Below are 16,862 nucleotides of genomic sequence, written 5' to 3'. Positions count from 1 at the left end.
TTATCTTTATAGATCATTCTCTATCTGTGGTAAGGAAGTGCCTGGTGGGCACTCCTGCAGCCTACCTGATACCACGAGTTTGGGAAATGTTTGGTGGGAGAAAACAACAGCACAGAGAGACGTGCACATGACTGCTAAATTTCTAACCGCTTTTATTTGTATATACATGACTTTAGAGACAGCAGGAGAGGTAACATTGCAGCGTCTGGAGTACAGGTACTGGTACTTTTCATGCCCATAAGCTTGACTTGGCCCAGTAAAGTGGGGCTGAAAGAGAATTAAAAAAATATGCAGGAAATGCTCGAAGACAATATGATGCTGCATACCTCCCAGACAAGCCAAAGGGATGCAGGGCAGGAGAGGGTTAAAGCTCTCTGCTTCAGAGGGTCCCCTCCCTTCCCCCAGTAACAAATCCTTCTACACTTGCCACAGATCCCTCCACACCTGGACCTTTCAAGTACACAAGCATTTTGCTCCTGAGATAAACATGCAATAACAGTACAAATACAAACACCAAAGTCTGAACTTCTGGTTTGGGTGACTCTGTTCTGGGCAGAGTCCGGGAGTGGGAAACGAGGAGATGGGGCCCATCATAAAACGAGAAAGTTGCAGGACTGGATTCTCAACAGTCGCCCCTCCAGGAAGTCAGAATGCCACTGCTCTCCGCTTTAACATGGAGGTTTGGCCTATAGAGCAAGAAGTACAACCAGGCTGATTGCATCACAACGGAGCAGTGCATGCTGGGGAGCTGCCACATCTACAGACTGCACCTCCACATTATCTCAAACATCAGCTTTATATGATGAATTAGGTAACATAGCTCTGGGTTGGGCAAACATCCTCGAGCTGCTACTGCTGCTCCATTGGCCCCATAACACAACACATGCAGGAGCAGCAGGCATGCAGGCGGGCCCTGAGTCACGGTTTGGTCCTCTGTGGGGACAGGGCTGTTTGGCACAAGCCTGAGGTCTCACAGGTTAGGGTGCAGGAATGAGGAAGTTACAGCTGATGAGTCAACTCCTTCATGCCCTTCTCCAGCACTGAGGGAACTGGCTCCCTGCAGCTTTTGCTCGAGCACAAGAGTTGAGAAGAGCCACTACCCGTAAGGGGCCAAATTCACAGAAACTGCACAAAATATGCTACCCACTTTGGAGCCAGGTGTGCTTTACGCAGATTTCAACATCTCCACAGGAAGGCTTCAAAGCCTTAGATCTGCTAGTTCTTATACAGAGATTACACTTACCAGCCCAACTCAAACATCAAAGCTGCTAGCTAGGGAAAGCAGCTTCCACTCCCACTGACACAGCAAGAAGAGCTGCCAATGACAAGTTACAGGGTAGGACAAGTTACAGGCCAGGCCAGGAAAAGAGGAAGACTCCCCAATATCTTCCCCAAGACAGCAGCAACTCATCCAAATCCTCATGGCTTTAGGCAATAAAACAAGCCCCTTGGGGTTTGGCTACCCTCCCAACCACAGAGTGTTTATCTGAAGAACAGTCTTGTTCTCTTTTGTCCATGTTTGTAAGACCAGGGACCTAGACACAGAAAAACCCTTGCATTGATAATAGACCTACACATGCTCTCAATGCTGGCAGATCATACTATTGCTAGAGATTGACTGGCTATGTATTCCAAAAGGCTGAAAGCAGGTCCATCTTTCTACATGAAGGCAACTACAGAGTGCGTGTATATTCTACTACAGAAGTTCACGCTGATGGGCGTGAAATGTTCGCAAGCTCTGAAAGGAGGCAAACAGGTTATGCTGCTTGACAGGACTGAAGGACTATTTACGCGCACACACCTGAAGTGGATTTGACTGTGTACAATGCATGCAAAATAGTTTTTTAGGAAAGGCCTGACCAAAAAGCATCCCCGTAACCTTGGACTCCAACACCAAGCAGCTGCATTTATGACCAGGTCAGTCAGTCCTCTACATTTAAACATAAGGGTGCACTCACTTGGGAAATTAGGTCAGGGTTACATCACATCAACTCACTCCTACCTCTTTGTGGTAGGTTAACCAGTTACAACACTGCTTCCCAGGGCATGGGAGAAAAGCACCTTTTCGTTTGTTCTCTGAAGTCAAACCAATGAAATACTGAACCATTTGGCTTTGGGGAATGACTGGGGAGTTCCACAATGAAAAATACAGAACCCATTTTTAAATAGGATCAGCTCTACGAGGATTCTGCTAACCACATAATTATCTAATGTGAGGATTTGCCTAGACAGAGGTAGTAGCCAGGGGCTGGCACATTGCTCAAGAAGTGGCTATCTAGAGACTCCTGGTTCCTGGTCCCAGAAGGGAAAGGACACTTGCTACAGTGTTAACAGCAAATGCTCTCACCCTGGCCATGCTTGGGGCTACAGTTCCTAACAGTAACTTTGTTTCACCCAAACTAGTAAAGTAACAATCTCTGCAAACCAGCAACAAACCCCATCCACATAACAGAGAAGGTGCCAAGAACATCCTGTATGAGTCCTGGGCAGAAGCAGACACCTGGGGTTGACTTCATTCCCTTCTCTGCAAGGCAGGGCAAGCTGTGAGGCTACCAGGAGCCAATGGATCTGCAAGTTTCACTTTTGGAGATATTTACTGCCTTGGAAACATCAACCAGAGCTGCTTGCAAAGCCAGCATTGAGCTCTATGCTGTATCTCCACGAGCAAGAGGGAGATAAAATCCAGCAACGGCTCCATGTTCGTCCAGAGCAATCATCTAGAAATCTTACTGCAAAGAGCAGCTGAGGAAAAGACTTTCTTCATGTGCTGACCTGGCCAGCTCCTACTTGAAGCCTTTCTATTGTCACTTCCACTGCCCCATGTTGCTCTGGGTTCAAGGAAGTGCCAAGATACAAGGGCTGCCCACACAGCGTGCCCATTGGGCTGCCTTCAAGTTACTAACTTGCCCTGGATTGACAGCCAGACGTGAAAGTGCCTCACTTCCATCATGTATGCTCTGGGGGAGTGTCCCACAACTGGCTCTACCTATGTACCTCAATTCCAGTTATGTCTGTATTAAGGAGGCTGTGGCAAGGGTGACAAGGAGTGTGTTGGTGTCTAGGAGGGATTAGCAGGAAAACAGCCATTCCATTTGTGCTCTAAGCCAGATAACCAACTCAAGCCTCCAGAAGTCCAAGGCACTTGCATTCATCTCCGGCCCAGCCTGAAGCCCATCCAACGCCATGTCCTGCATGTCACTGCACTCAGCTGGATGGGAAGGGTTATTGCTGCTGAGCAAGGCTGTGCGTTGTGATCATGCTGTGTAGAAATGTAACACTGCAGCAATGGCAAAACTAAACCCTTCATTTCTTTAGGTTTTTCATGAAGCACAAACAGAATAAAAACCCCTCCAACAAGCAGAACAATTCCGTAGTCAAGGCTATTTACAAGTTCTGGAAATTTTGTCGGGATGGTCCAAAGATACTTTGCAAGGGGAATCACAAGAAGCCAAACAGGGAACGCACCATGTTGCTAGTGATCTGTGTATACACCTCACTATGACTGAGGAGACTGGTGTACAGACAAGATCTCCCGTACAGTCCAGCTATGTCGGTGTGACCTTGGATCCAGGATGTAATACAGGTTGGTACTGGACCAAAGCCAACGTACAAGCCTCACCAGGATGGCTGAGGTGCCACACTCAGCATTAGGACTTCAGTGCAGGATCCAATGGGAGACACGAGAACTGTAACACATATCTCCGCTTCCCTCAACAATACCCAGAATAGGGGACAATGGGAATGCTGAAAGACCAAGCAACCATATGTGGACGAGTCCCCTCCCTGGTGTGAAATGCCTCGCATTAGCGCTACCTGCCATAGCAGGGCCAGTGAAGAAGGCAGGCCATTTGACTAGGATTTGATTGGACACGATGCACAAGGACCTCAATGCATTTCTGCCCAGCTAACTTGGACTTCTTTGCTTCAACCATGGAAATAACTGTATTGCTTCCAGCAGCCCACCTTTGACTGCTGTGTCCTGGCCACTGAGAAAATCCCATTAGCAGCTGCTTGGGGAGGAAGAGCTCATGGACGTGGAGGGAGGAGTAACTTAAATGCTAATGCCATGGCCAAGAGTCCAGCCCCCATCTGCAAGGCCTGATGGGGACATGGGCTTTAACCAAGCTCAGAAGAGTAGTAAAGAGACAGGGCAGTCTTAAGCTTTAGCACAAACTCAAGCACTGCTCCCCTCTTCCCCCCAACTAGCAGTAACAGGATTGAGACCCAACGGCCCCAAATCCTGCACTCTCTGCAGCAACCGCAGATGGCAATGCCCCCTCACCCGCAGATGACAGTTTGGGTTAGAAGAGCTAGTCTCAGGGCCATGGAAATGACATCTAGGTGGAGAATCCCTCTGACACAGAATACCCTGAGCCACAGGCACAGTGTCCATCCTCAGCTTGGAGACTGGACAGCTTCGATCAGGCTTTCATGTAGCTGATTTACCTGATGCTTTCATTTAGCTCAGAGCACCTCTTTTCCCTGCTGTCATTCAAGTCCCCAGCACAGAAATCCACTAGTGGGAGTGGAGAATAGGGCCAGAGCATAGCCAAGTAATGTTTAGCTGTATCCAACCCTAACACAAGCCAGCAGATATCAGCTCCCTGAGGGTAGGCCAGGTAGTGATGGCAGTGCTTCCAGCTGGGGGTCACCATGCCAGCCAGACAGCTACTTCCACCCACAGAAGGGGCACTTCTGCGAATGAGCAACTCCAGCATGGGGCTCAATAGACAACATGATGGGGACAGCCTGAAGCCCTCCGTCAGTTCAGCTAAGACTCTTCTTCCTCATTAACTCCACTAGGATCCTTCCAAGCTAAGGCTGAAACCCCGTCCCCTCAGCCATTTCCCTTTTCCCACCCCAGGGAGTATGACGGACTATTCCAGAGTGTGGAAGGGGTCAGCCTTGCCCTGGGAGGAGTCAAAGAAGCAACAGTCTTGTGCTGCAGTGCCAGGTCTGGATGTGGCTCAGAAGACACGCCCATCCCAGCTGCTGTGCCTATGCTATACAAACATTGAGGTTGGGACTAGCTTGATATACTCCAGTGGAAGAGCTGGGGAGTGAATTCACTTGCTGTCAACACTACTGCCGGCCAGTTAGCTGAACTCTCATTGAATCAATGCACCAAGGCAGGGTCAATCGCACAGGAACCTCATTCTTATCCTTGGCCTGCCCTTACAGCCCTGCACAAGTTTCTCTGCCAGCTGCAGATGGTGGCGAGGGGTGGTAGCAAAGCCTCCCTGACTGACCCCACAGCAACTGGGGCAAGGTGATTTACCCATTGCTGCAGCTCTGCAATGGGTTTTGTTTGGTCATTTATTCCTGCCCATTTGGGATGATTTGCCACAATGCCCAAACTGGAGAAGATAAATGTCGTATCATAAAGTAACACCCCAATCAAATCAATCACACCCCTGGGGCAGGGCTAGCTGCACCAAACAGCTGGTACCATAGGAAACAGCATGAGTGTGCTGCGCCCATCAGCCCCCATAGATATTTCTGGCTCATTTCAATGAACGCCCTTTCCAAATGACAGAAGAGGTTCAAACCAAAGGCTCTGCTGGGACTTCTGGGAAGCAGAGGCAGTGGAATTCCAGTCGGAACCCTCATCTCCACCCTGAAGGGCTGGCTTACTCCTCTCTTCCCTGTGGCCAGGTCCTCCTTCCAGAATGCATACACAATGAAGAGATCGATGCACAACAGCAGCAAGCCCATCATCCAGTGGGGCCCCTGGGAGCCTCCTCCAGAAGGTAAGGCCAGTGGAATCAGAACCACACGGGCAGCAGGACGGCAGAGATCTTCACACTCCTCACACAGCTCTTCCAGCCTAGGGGACAGTTATAAACAAGGGAGCAAACGAACCACTGAATACCAAAGTTGCTTGCTTTTTCCTGCTCCTGCCACCAGGGTAGGAATGAACGGGCACAGCCCAGGCCTACTGGTTCTCCTCCCGCATCTGTTCCATTATATTGATTAGGCTTTCCAGCCCGAATACATAGCCCATGTCAGGTCCATCATGCACAGTGGGGTCATCCCGAAACCCTTTGAACGTGCTGTGTGCAAAGTCAATCATGCGCACATCCACCTTGGGCAGGGCGGAGGGGCTGGGCTCTGTGCTGCTGTCATCCTGCAGGCTCTCTGGGAGAGAGGTGTCCACTCGCTTTAGGCGCATCTCTGCCCTGCGCTCCATGAACATGCCTGCCCTATTGTCCTTCCCGTCATAAATGATGAGGAGGGAGCTGGAGTAGAAGCGGTAGGATGCCTGCCTCTCCAGCACAGCCTTCAGGCTCCGGAGTTTGGTGAGTATGGGCTCAAAGAGGTCCTTGCGCAACTCTAGGCCATTGTGGAGGTACTGGTAGAGGGCATTACGGAACCCCTCGATGGAGAGACCACGGCCATAGTACTTATTTCTGCATAAGTAATGTCCTGTGTCCAGCTGATAGACCTAGAATACCAGAGCTCATGTTAGGTGGGAAGCATGGGAAGTGCTAGTGACACACAGTTACATAGAAAGACTGGACTGCCCTATGGCGTGACACTGAGGGAACCTCCTGAGACTCAGCAGCAGGCAGGTCTGTAATACTTTTGGTGCTCCTGGAAACCTTACAGGCAAGCTGGCACTTCCCTTCTCACACTGCCTGGGATACTGAAGGCTGCCCAGGCTGGGTTTCCCTTTCCAGAAGCAGAGAGCAGCACATCTGTTAGCACAGCAAAGTGTGTCCAAAGTAGTGGGGTGGGGAGAATCTTCACACATGACCAGATGGATCAGTGCTGAGTGTGTCAGCAGCTGAGCCACATGGAATGGAGGGATTGCTAAGAAGGGTCTGCCCCTCAGCGTGGCATACGACTAACCCGTGGCACTCACTGCTGCAGAATCAGATTCCAGAAAAGGACCAGGGCATCTCCCCATCACACTAGCCAGAGTAGGAGTACAAGGGCACTCATTCCTTATGCTTCAGGGCATACCCAGAAGGGAAGAAAGGAACCCCCCCCCCCCCACACACACACACAAGTGGAAGCCACAAGTGGCCTGTGACTGTGTGTGAGATGCTACTGAAACAAGACCCCAGGCCACAGGTACCACTGATCTGGCTGGAATAGGCATCAATTGCTAGGCTCCTTACTAATTAGGCTTGCTGGATTTTAGCACTTCTCTAGAACACTCAGTACATTTGGTTACTGTGCAAAGCAGGCCATGGCCCATTCCACCCCATGAGAAGTTATAGACTCCCTCATTCCAGTGGAACAGAGAGGGAAGTGATGTGTAACAGCATGCACTCTTTGGAACACACAACTGGTGGCAAGCTGTCAAGGGGCTGGGAAGGAAGAAGTGTCACAGGTACACTGCCCAGCGGAAAGCACTATCCTGCTGTACTTTGCCCTAGTGGCTGGGGATGTTCGAGGAGGAGTGGGGAAGATGTCTTTGTGCCACAGGCTACCCCAGACAAACCCTGGGATATTGTACCTGCATTCCACAGACTCTCACGCCCAGCGTGGCTGAGGTACTCTGTTCACACTTCTTCATCTGCCGAGCAGCCTTCTCTTCAGAAGCATCATCTCCATGCTGCCTGGTCCCCATCTTCAGGTCAAGCACACAGGGAAATCGGAAATGGTGCACCACATTCTCCAGCAAAAGAAACTCTAAGAAACATGTCAAGGAGATTTCATCTCTCAGAGCTGCCAACCACCAGGAACCAAGAAAGTTCTCTGGGGACTCCTGGAGCGGTAACACACTCTGGGGAGTGGGCACAAGGGGACAAAAGGGAGTCAGGGACACAGCAGCCAAGAAGAGGGGAATACGACAAGCCCAGTAGGGAGAAAAGGAGAGAGCCCACAAGGCAGTAGTACCAGGCAGGAAAATATGAGCCCAGTCTCTGTCAGAGGGACCAGAAGGGGAGACATGACCTGGTGATACAGGTGGCACCTAGCCAGCAGGCACTGCCAGTGTCCTTGGCAGAAACCTGACAATCCTCCCAGGTGCCTGGACAGACACTGCTGCAGGGACAGATGGAAGGAGTAATGGAAGAGGGGCCCCAGTCTTTGGCCCAGCTGGTTTTGCTTGTGTTGATGGCAAAGGGAATGTGTGCTCTGAGCATTAGCCAAGGGCGAGGTGCCCGTCACTCCTTGCAGAGGTGGGAAGCCTTTGCCGGCAACGTTCTGGCAGACGCAGCCAGCTGCCCTGGCTCTGCTTTCTGGAGGATACTGTAGAGCTTTCGGTCCTTGGACTCCGATCGCATGCGGCTCAGCTGCTGCTTGTGGCAGCGCAGACTCCATGGGTTGTAGCTGATCTTTTCTGAGCTCAGGCCGCTGTTCCCATCCAGCATCTGAAACGGAACATCGGAATGGATGTGCAGCTCCACCTTGGGGCTCTTTGTCTCTTGGATGCTGCTGGCACAAAGAAGAGAACACATGCATGCTAGGGAGTCCTTGGCTAGATAGCTAATCTGTCACAGCCAGGAGTTAGACTACAGCACCAGACCCAATACCTTTTCCTGGCAAGACCTCCCATCACCAGACCTCCCATCCCCTCTCCTGTTATACGCCCGGACCTCCAACCCAGCAATGTCAGTCTCTAGTCTCAGTGAAAGCCAGCAATTCTTCCAGGGCGAGCCTGCAACAGAGCCTCCATGCTGGAGGGGGCCTATCTGCACAAAGCAGGAGCAGGATCAGTGGAGGGCACAGGCTGCTGAAAGGGGAACCTTCCTCTAGATCACCCCAGCAGGCAAAGAGCTTGCCCCAGGGACCTTCAAGAATGTGCCACAGTGGCAGCTAGTCCCCAGGGGCCTCGTGGCTCCAGCCTGAGCATATCTCAGAGAGGGAAGGACCAGGCCAGTGACTGGGACGAGATGCTGCCTAGAAGTGGGCAGTGTGTGACAGCCAGGTGTGCGCACTGACAAGTGAGCCAGGGACCACACTCCAGCAAGCTCTGCACTGCATCACTTCCTGGGGCCAGTCACTGTACGACATGGGGAGTGCAAAGGAAAGCTATTCTGCCAGGAAGCCCCAGAGCTGACCGAGGGATGACGAAGTGGTGTGCTTGCAGTCTGCACTGTTCCCAGCCCCCGTCCTTTTACCTCTCAGGGTTGTCATTGGCCAGGCTGGGTCTCTCCTCCTTGTGCTCACCAACACTGCTGGATCTGTGAAGGCTCCTGCGGGAATGCTTACGCCGAGGCTGGTCCCTCTCTGGCATGTCATCCTGCTCCAAGGCCTCGCTCTCCACGTAGGGATATGCTACCAAGTTAATGTAGCCATCACTGTCTCCCTCAAAGCAGACAGACACCACACCTACCAGAGAGAGATAGCTTATCTCAATCCAAGCAGTCCCACAAGGGGTAGCTGTGCATGTCTGTGACTGGCAGTGTAAGAGCTGTCAGCAGGGAAGGGAAAGCAGACAGCACCAGTACAAACCTAGAACCGTGGACCAGTTCTACAGGAAGGGATCCGAGATGCTGCAACCTGCACGAGGATCTTGCAAAGGGAAAATTCCTCAAACAAACTACCACACCCAGCTACTGGCACTGATGTATGAACACGTAGCAATCACTGTGGGGTTCCTAGCCCCGCAGAGGAGGGCATGGCAATGGTGGCTGAACGCCTACAGGCAGGGCAGCCTCAGCAGTCACAGGAAGCCCACCAACACATCATCCTCAATTTACAGAAAGCCTGAAAGTTTCATCTCTTATCCTCCTGCCACGTCAGCAGCTTGCGCTTCAGCTAATGCAGGCAAGGTTCACCCCGCACCCAGCAGTCTGTTTGGTGAGGCAGTGTTGCCTCTCTGCATCTTCGAAAGCCACAGCTCAAGGTGTGGTCTAAACCAAATGCTAGTGACTCCTCAACTGACACTGCCATTGGAGGGGCCCAAGGGAGACTCGGTGCAACGTCTCTCAGATGGTCACTCCAACTAGTTATGGACGCATCTATGTGATGTCTCCAGTTCAGGAAGGCGCTTTTCTGGTCCTCTTCTAGGAGGACAGGTAGGAAATTCACCTAGGCATTCCGAACAGCACTCCTCAGAGCTCTTGCTCGAAGAAGTCATCAGCAATTCAGATTTCTAATTCACTCAGTAAAAAACATTAATGTAGTTTTTTTGTATTTCTAAATTAAATGAGTGCCTATCTGTGACAGCAAGCAATAGTAGCCATGTGCCCATCACTGGAGAACCAAGAGAAGGATCCATGGTAGTGAATTAAGCATTTCTACTTGGGATCTCTGGTCTCCTGGCTTGGTTTTTGCAGTCCAAAATTGGGGTGGATTGTTACAACAGACATTTTACCCTTCAGCAGCATGAGGAAGCTAGCAGAGGAAGCACATGCCAGACACCCGTCCTGGGAATTATCCTAGTTATGCTAGCAACTCCATAGTGACAACAGGGTTTCTGTTTAAAGCCCAGTTTTCAACCCTATTTAAATCAGATTGACTGAAAATGGACACGGCAGTTCAGGACTCGGGAGAATTCATAATGCAAATGTGGGGGCATTTGGTCAAGAGGTTGCTGTGATACAGCCCTATCAAACATAGGGCTTTTGTCCCGAGAGAGAGAGAGAGAACAGGAGGAAAGATTCACACAACACTCCTATCCCTGGTCTGCACCCAGCGAGAGCTAGTCTTCAGCTCCAGAAATGACTTGTTCCAGTGCTCCATGAGACTGTGTCCGGCTGTACACACACAGTCACTACCCAACTTGTAGCAATACTGCACAGATGCAATCAGGGAACTGCAAGCCATGACAGCTCTGGGACCCCGCATGAGTTCAAGATTCCTATTCCACTGGCTGCTGATAATATTTCTGAGCCCTACACAGACAGCCCTTTTTACTGAGGTCCCATACCCTACTGTAGGAACAGGCAGCTATCCTACCCCACTGCCTCATTTTAGAGATACAACAACTGAGGTTGCAGGTCACTTCCAGTAGAGCTAGGGAAAGAACCCAGGTCTCATCCACGTTGCCTTTGGAAGTGAATGTGCTAAATCTATTGCTTGTCTATCCTGTCTAACCACTGGATCACACGTCTTGTACAGGTCAGGAATTGAGCCCCTAATCCAGAATCCTGATCACAGAATCATAGAAGATTAGGGTTGGAAGAGACCTCAGGAGGTCATCTAGTCCAACCCCCTGCTCGAAGCAGGACCAACACTAACTAAATCATCCCAGCCAGGGCTTTGTCAAGTCGGGTCTCAAAAACCTCTAAGGATGGAGATTCTACCACCTCCCTAGGTAACACATTCCAGTGCTTCATCACCCTCCTAGTGAAATAGTGTTTCCTAATATCCAACCTCGACCTCCCCCACTGCAACTTGAGACCATTGCTCCTTGTTCTGTCATCTGCCACCACTGAGAACAGCCTAGCTCCATTCTCTTTGGAATTCCCCTTCAGGTAGTTGAAGGCTGCTATCAAATCTCCCCTCACTCTTCTCTTCTGCAGACTAAATAAGACCACCACTCCCGTGTTATCTATCTAGTAGCTGGGTCAGTGGTTGAGTTATGTGGAATGGCCAGTTCAGTTAAGGTGACAGTTACTTTCTGTTTGGTCACATTGCTAAAGCATTAGCCTGGGACCCAGGTGAGCTGGGTTTGAATGCAGGCCCTGACTGACTTTCTATGTGATGCTGGGTAAGTAACTTAGACCAAAATGTTTGGAGGTGGCCTTTGTTTCTCTGGGCCTCAGGCCCTCTGTACAGGGGGTAACAGCTCCCCACCTCTCCTGGGTGTTGGCTGGGTACAGCCAGAAGTGGCTGGGAGGCATTAAGATCCTGCAGCGAGAGGGAGGGAACAGGCACAAGAACTACCTGCCTTGTGAGCTGCTGGGGTCACCCCCACCAGTATGGAGCTCACTGGGGTTTCCACAGCTTTTTGGAGACTCATAAGGGCTGCCCAGGAGTCGAATCAGCTAATTTGGATACTGGCTGTGGGGCCTCCGAAGCCTATTCTGGCTCCCTGTGCCAGTTCTGGTAGATTAAGAAGCTTACAAGAAGTGGAAGATTGGACAAATGACCAGGGATGAGTATAAAAATATTTCTCGGGCATGCAGGAGTGAAATCAGGAAGGCCAAATCACACCTGGAGTTACAGCTAGCAAGAGATGTTAAGAGTAACAAGAAGGGTTTCTTCAGGTATGTTAGCAACAAGAAAGTCAAGGATAGTGTGGGCCCCTTACTGAATGAGGGAGACAATCTAGTGACAGAGGATGTGGAAAAAGCTAATGTACTCAATGCTTTTTTTGCCTCTGTCTTCACGAACAAGGTCAGCTCCCAGACTACTGCACTGGGCAGCACAGCATGGGGAGGAGGAGACCAGCCCTCTGTGGAGAAAGAAGTGGTTTGGGAGTATTTAGAAAAGCTGGACGTGCACAAGTCCATGGGGCTGGATGCGTTGCATCCGAGAGTGCTAAAGGAGTTGGCGGATGTGATTGCAGAGCCATTGGCCATTATCTTTGAAAACTCATGGTGATCAGGGGCGGTCCCAGATGACTGGAAAAAGGCTAATGTAGTGCCCATCTTTAAAAAAAGGGAAGGAGGAAGATCCTGGGAACTACAGGCCAATCAGCCTCACCTCAGTCCCTGGAAAAATCATGGAGCAGGTCCTCAAGGTATCAATTCTGAAGCACTTAGAGGAGATGAAAGTGATCAGGAACAGTCAGCATGGATTCACCAAGGGCAATTCTAATTGCCTTCTATGACAAGATAACTGGTTCTGTGGATGAAGGGAAAGCAGTTGACGTGTTGTTCCTTGACTTTAGCAAAGTTTTTGACACTGTCTCCCACAGTATTCTTGCCAGCAAGTTAAAGAAGTATGGGCTGGATGAATGGACTATAAGGTGGATAGAAAGCTGGCTAGATTGTCGGGCTCAACGGGTAGCGATCAATGGCTCCATGTCTAGTTGGCAGCCGGTATCAAGTGGAGTGCCCCAAGGGTTGGTCCTGGGGCCAGTTTTGTTCAATATCTTCATAAATGATCTGGAGGATGGGGTGGATTGCACACTCAGCAAGTTTGCAGATGACACTAAACTGGGAGGAGAGGTAGATATGCTGGAGGGTAGGGATAGGATACAGAGGGACCTAGACAAATTGGAGGATTGGGCCAAAAGAAATCTGATGAGGTTCAAGAAGGACAAGTGCAGAGTCCTGCACTTAGGACGGAAGAATCCAATGCACCGCTATAGACTAGGGACCGAATGGCTCGGCAGCAGTTCTGCAGAAAAGGACCTAGGGGTGACAGTGGACGAGAAGCTGGATATGAGTCAACAGTGTGCCCTTGTTGCCAAGAAGGCCAATGGCATTTTGGGCTGCATAAGTAGGGGCATTGCCAGCAGATCGAGGGACGTGATCGTTCCCCTCTATTCGACACTGGTGAGGCCTCATCTGGAGTACTGTGTCCAGTTTTGGGGCCCACGCTACAAGAAGGATGTGGAAAAATTGGAAAGAGTCCAGCAGAAGGCAACAAGAATGATTAGGGGACTGGAACACATGACTCATGAGGAGAGGCTGAGGGAACGGGGGATGTTTAGTCTACGGAAGAGAAGAATGAGGGGGGATTTGATAGCTGCTTTCAACTACCTGAAAGGGGGTTCCAAAGAGGATGGCTCTAGACTGTTCTCAGTGGTACCAGATGACAGAACGAGGAGTAATGGTCTCAAGTTGCAGTGGGGGGGATTGAGGTTGGACATTAGGAAAAACTTTTTCACTAGGAGGATGGTGAAACACTGGAATGTATTACCTAGGGAGGTGGTGGAATCTCCTTCCTTAGAAGTTTTTAAGGTCAGGCTTGACAAAGCCCTGGCTGGGATGATTTAGGTGGGGATCGGTCCTGCTTTGAGCAGGGGGTTGGAGTAGATGACCTCCTGAGGTCTCTTCCAACCCTTATAGTCTATGATTAAGGCAGAGGCGCTTTCTAAGGTTTGTGGGGAGAGCCGCTGCTGGGCTGCACCTGGGCACACCGAGTCGATTACTGAGCTGGCATTCCTGGAGCTGTGATCTTACTGTGAGTCATGGCACTCCTGAACCTGAGGCAGCCTCCATGCACAGGCCACCACAGTCCCCTGCCACCGTGCTCCAGGGGTGCTTTGGGGGTGTTGAGGGAAGGGTGCAGACCTGCAGCTAGAGCTGGGGTTGATGCAACAACTGTCCACAGCAATTGCTAAGGATGTCTCCTTAAGAGCCACTGTGTATACAAGTTCTCCCTGGTGGGTTGTGGCTTGAGCAGTCAAGCTCCCGGTGCCCACTGGGGCATTGGACTCCAAGCCCCCAACTCAGGCATTAGAAAGTCAGGAGCTGCTCACTTTGGCACGTCTACCTGAGCAATGTCTGCACGGCAAGCTGGGGTGTAAATCTAGAGCGCTCCAGCGTGCTGCACACTAACTGTCTGGGTGAACCTGCTGCTGTGCATTAAAAGTTCCCAAGGGAACTCTACTGTAATGCTGCTTCAGCCTGTGCATGAGACAGCAAAGTGCATGAGACAGCCTGTGCATGAGACAGCAAAGTGCATGTTAGTGCCGTGGCGGCTGGGCCCGCGCAGCCACTTGGCACTGCAGCAGGCTGGAGCGTGGCAGAATTACAACCCAATTTGCTGCACAGTATCATTTGCATGGACATGCCCCTAATCTCCCCACATGTCCCAGAGAGTGTATTAGTGCAAGATGGAGAAAACCATGAAACTTATAGACTCCGGAAATACCCAGTTAAGAATTGGAATCCCCCAACAGTAACTCCACTCTGCAGAGATGGCAACAAGAAGTGGGAATGTCACAGTATAGCTCCAACTCAGGGCTCCTCTTCAGACTGCCAAGCGGCACTCTGGCTGGGGCCTGTGTAGAAGTCCTAACAGGACAGTAATCGCTGCTGGCTAGGAGAGTTTGCACTCACATCTTGAGCTGTCTCTCCCTGTTTCCAGAGCTGGGTGAAATTTTTCAAAATTTGATAAAAAGGGAGGGAAATGGACACATTTTTGGGAGCTGTCTGCATTTGTCAACTGGCTGCCTCGTTACCAGGTGCACAATCACAGAGAAGCCAGCCCAGTGTCCAGCATGTCAGGTGAAGATTTCCTCATGGAGGCATGACTATGTGAGAAGCAGCACCTGAACAGGGTATGCCCCATGTTTGTAAGTTTGCCTGCTTCCCCTTGGCACACTAACACTCTCTGGGGGTACCTGGGCAGACTATGGCAGCAGCTCCCAGCTTTTGAGCATATCAGCCTGGGGTTCTGGACTCCCACCCCTGAGGGGCATGAGGAACAGGAAGCCTGTCGTGCAGCAGTCAATTGATGGAGTTATGGTAACAAGTGGATAACCTAGTGTGCAGGCAGGAAGGGGACAAGAGAAGCCAAAGTCTGCATGTGCCATGCAGAGCATGTGCCCCCCCAAAGAGCCTGGGCCAGGCAGAGGACCAGAGTGGGGGTGGAGGGAGGAGAAGTGGGCAGTGAGGGAAATGAGGAGTTTTAGCTGGCAGGAGTCCTGCCCCTTGGCTTGAGGGAGTAGCTTCGAGTGAGCTGTACTGACATGTGCCAGTGGTGATGCTTTTCCTGCTGTGAACCTCCCTCCCCCACAGGTCTCGACTCAAGCTTCCACCTGAGGCTGGAAGAGGTGACCTGTAGTGACCTACCTCTAGGCCTGGAAGGAGATGGTTTTTACGTTTCCCCTAAACACACAAACCAATGAAAATATATTTCCATCCAAAGTCATAGACATTTATAGCTCAGCAATGTAAGAAACAGTTGCTTAAGAGCTTTGCGTTTGATGTAAGGCTATTTCCTTTGGATAGTCTGACATCTGATGTTGACAGTGCGTGTCTGAATGGTTATAAAACTTTAACCTTTTGAACCTCAATGTCTACTGTCACTAAATAAATGTCTGACTCCCCTATAATTTCCCACAACTAGGAAAATTTAAACTGATACAAATTTTAAAAATGCTTAAAAACAAACATCCTCCTCCATTGAAATTACATACATGCAAATCTAACTCTGCCAAGCCTGGCCACAGGGAAGGGCAATTCCTCATATCCCAATGGCCCCACAAATCACTTCCTGCTGGAGATGGAAGACTCTAAACCAGAGTTAGTTTTAGCTTTTGGTCACTTTGAAAAGTTATTGGTGCTCCTGGTCAGCCCGGTGACTCCTAAAGACTGTTTGCATTTGGAGGGGTAGAAAACTCAGTTCCAAGTGAACGTTTTCACGCTCTGACACATCTGTGAATGGTTTTTCAGTGACAAATGTGGCACATACAAGAGGGGTAAAGATTTCACTAGCTCTTTAGGACGACCAGCTAGACACCCATCAAGGGTTAACGTACTATCATGAATCACACACCAGCGCACTCGGACATGGAGTGCCTGGTGAATCTGTAAATTGGACCTAGTCCCCGCATCCAGACTGCGGTAATGGTAATGCTGAGGAAAGCCAAGAGGAAAAGGTCCTTCCTCCAGGGAGCGTATCTAACTGCCTTACTCTGGCACAGATGCAGCTCAGCCCGCCCAAGACAGAGTCGTTTCACGTCTATAGGAAGGCAGGGTACCTGCAAAGCAGATCAGGCTTTGAGGGGGTGACGGCTCAACATGCTTTGCTGCCACCAAATGCCCCCATTCCCCTGAATATTCACAAACAGCAAGTTGGTCAGGAAAACCAGGAATTCACATTTTTAGGACCAGATTCAGAACATCTGCCTTGGCAGTTTGTTCATATTTTCCACACATCTGTTCCCATAGATGAACCCCATAAGAACCAGAGTACTGAAAAGAGCTGATACAGTCAAGCCCAGAAAGCAAAGGTACCGACTTCACTGTTCTATTTACACTCAGTGCTGAGTGCCGTGGGGAACAGTGTTGAGCGCTGCCGGGAGCTTAGGGGAAGCTCAGAGGAAGCAGCACTTTCAC

General features: G+C 50.4%; 1 protein-coding gene across 10 annotated transcripts in view; it reads right to left on the bottom strand.

Annotated features, from left to right (window-relative positions):
- IP6K1 (inositol hexakisphosphate kinase 1) overlaps nt 1-16,862 on the bottom strand; it is a 124,260-nt gene that overhangs the window by 54,044 nt on the left and 53,354 nt on the right. For 7 of the 10 annotated variants that reach the window (XM_048856556.2, XM_048856550.2, XM_048856552.2 and 4 more), the window contains 4 exons: nt 9,075-9,285; nt 8,204-8,388; nt 7,466-7,641; nt 5,550-6,445 (listed from right to left, as the gene is read on the bottom strand). In XM_048856556.2, the coding sequence (XP_048712513.2) occupies nt 5,936-6,445; nt 7,466-7,641; nt 8,204-8,388; nt 9,075-9,285 (1,082 nt within the window). In that variant the 3' untranslated portion in view covers nt 5,550-5,935. Of the gene's footprint in view, nt 1-135; nt 6,446-7,465; nt 7,642-8,203; nt 8,389-9,074; nt 9,286-16,862 lie in introns of those variants that run through there. The other 3 variants (XM_048856555.2, XM_048856559.2, XM_048856551.2) reach the window with 2 other exon arrangements.

Source organism: Caretta caretta, chromosome 7, assembly GCF_965140235.1.
Source record: "Caretta caretta isolate rCarCar2 chromosome 7, rCarCar1.hap1, whole genome shotgun sequence".
Taxonomy (NCBI): domain Eukaryota; kingdom Metazoa; phylum Chordata; order Testudines; family Cheloniidae; genus Caretta; species Caretta caretta.
Note: the sequence above shows the minus strand (reverse complement) of the source record. Positions and strands in the feature narration are given on the sequence as shown.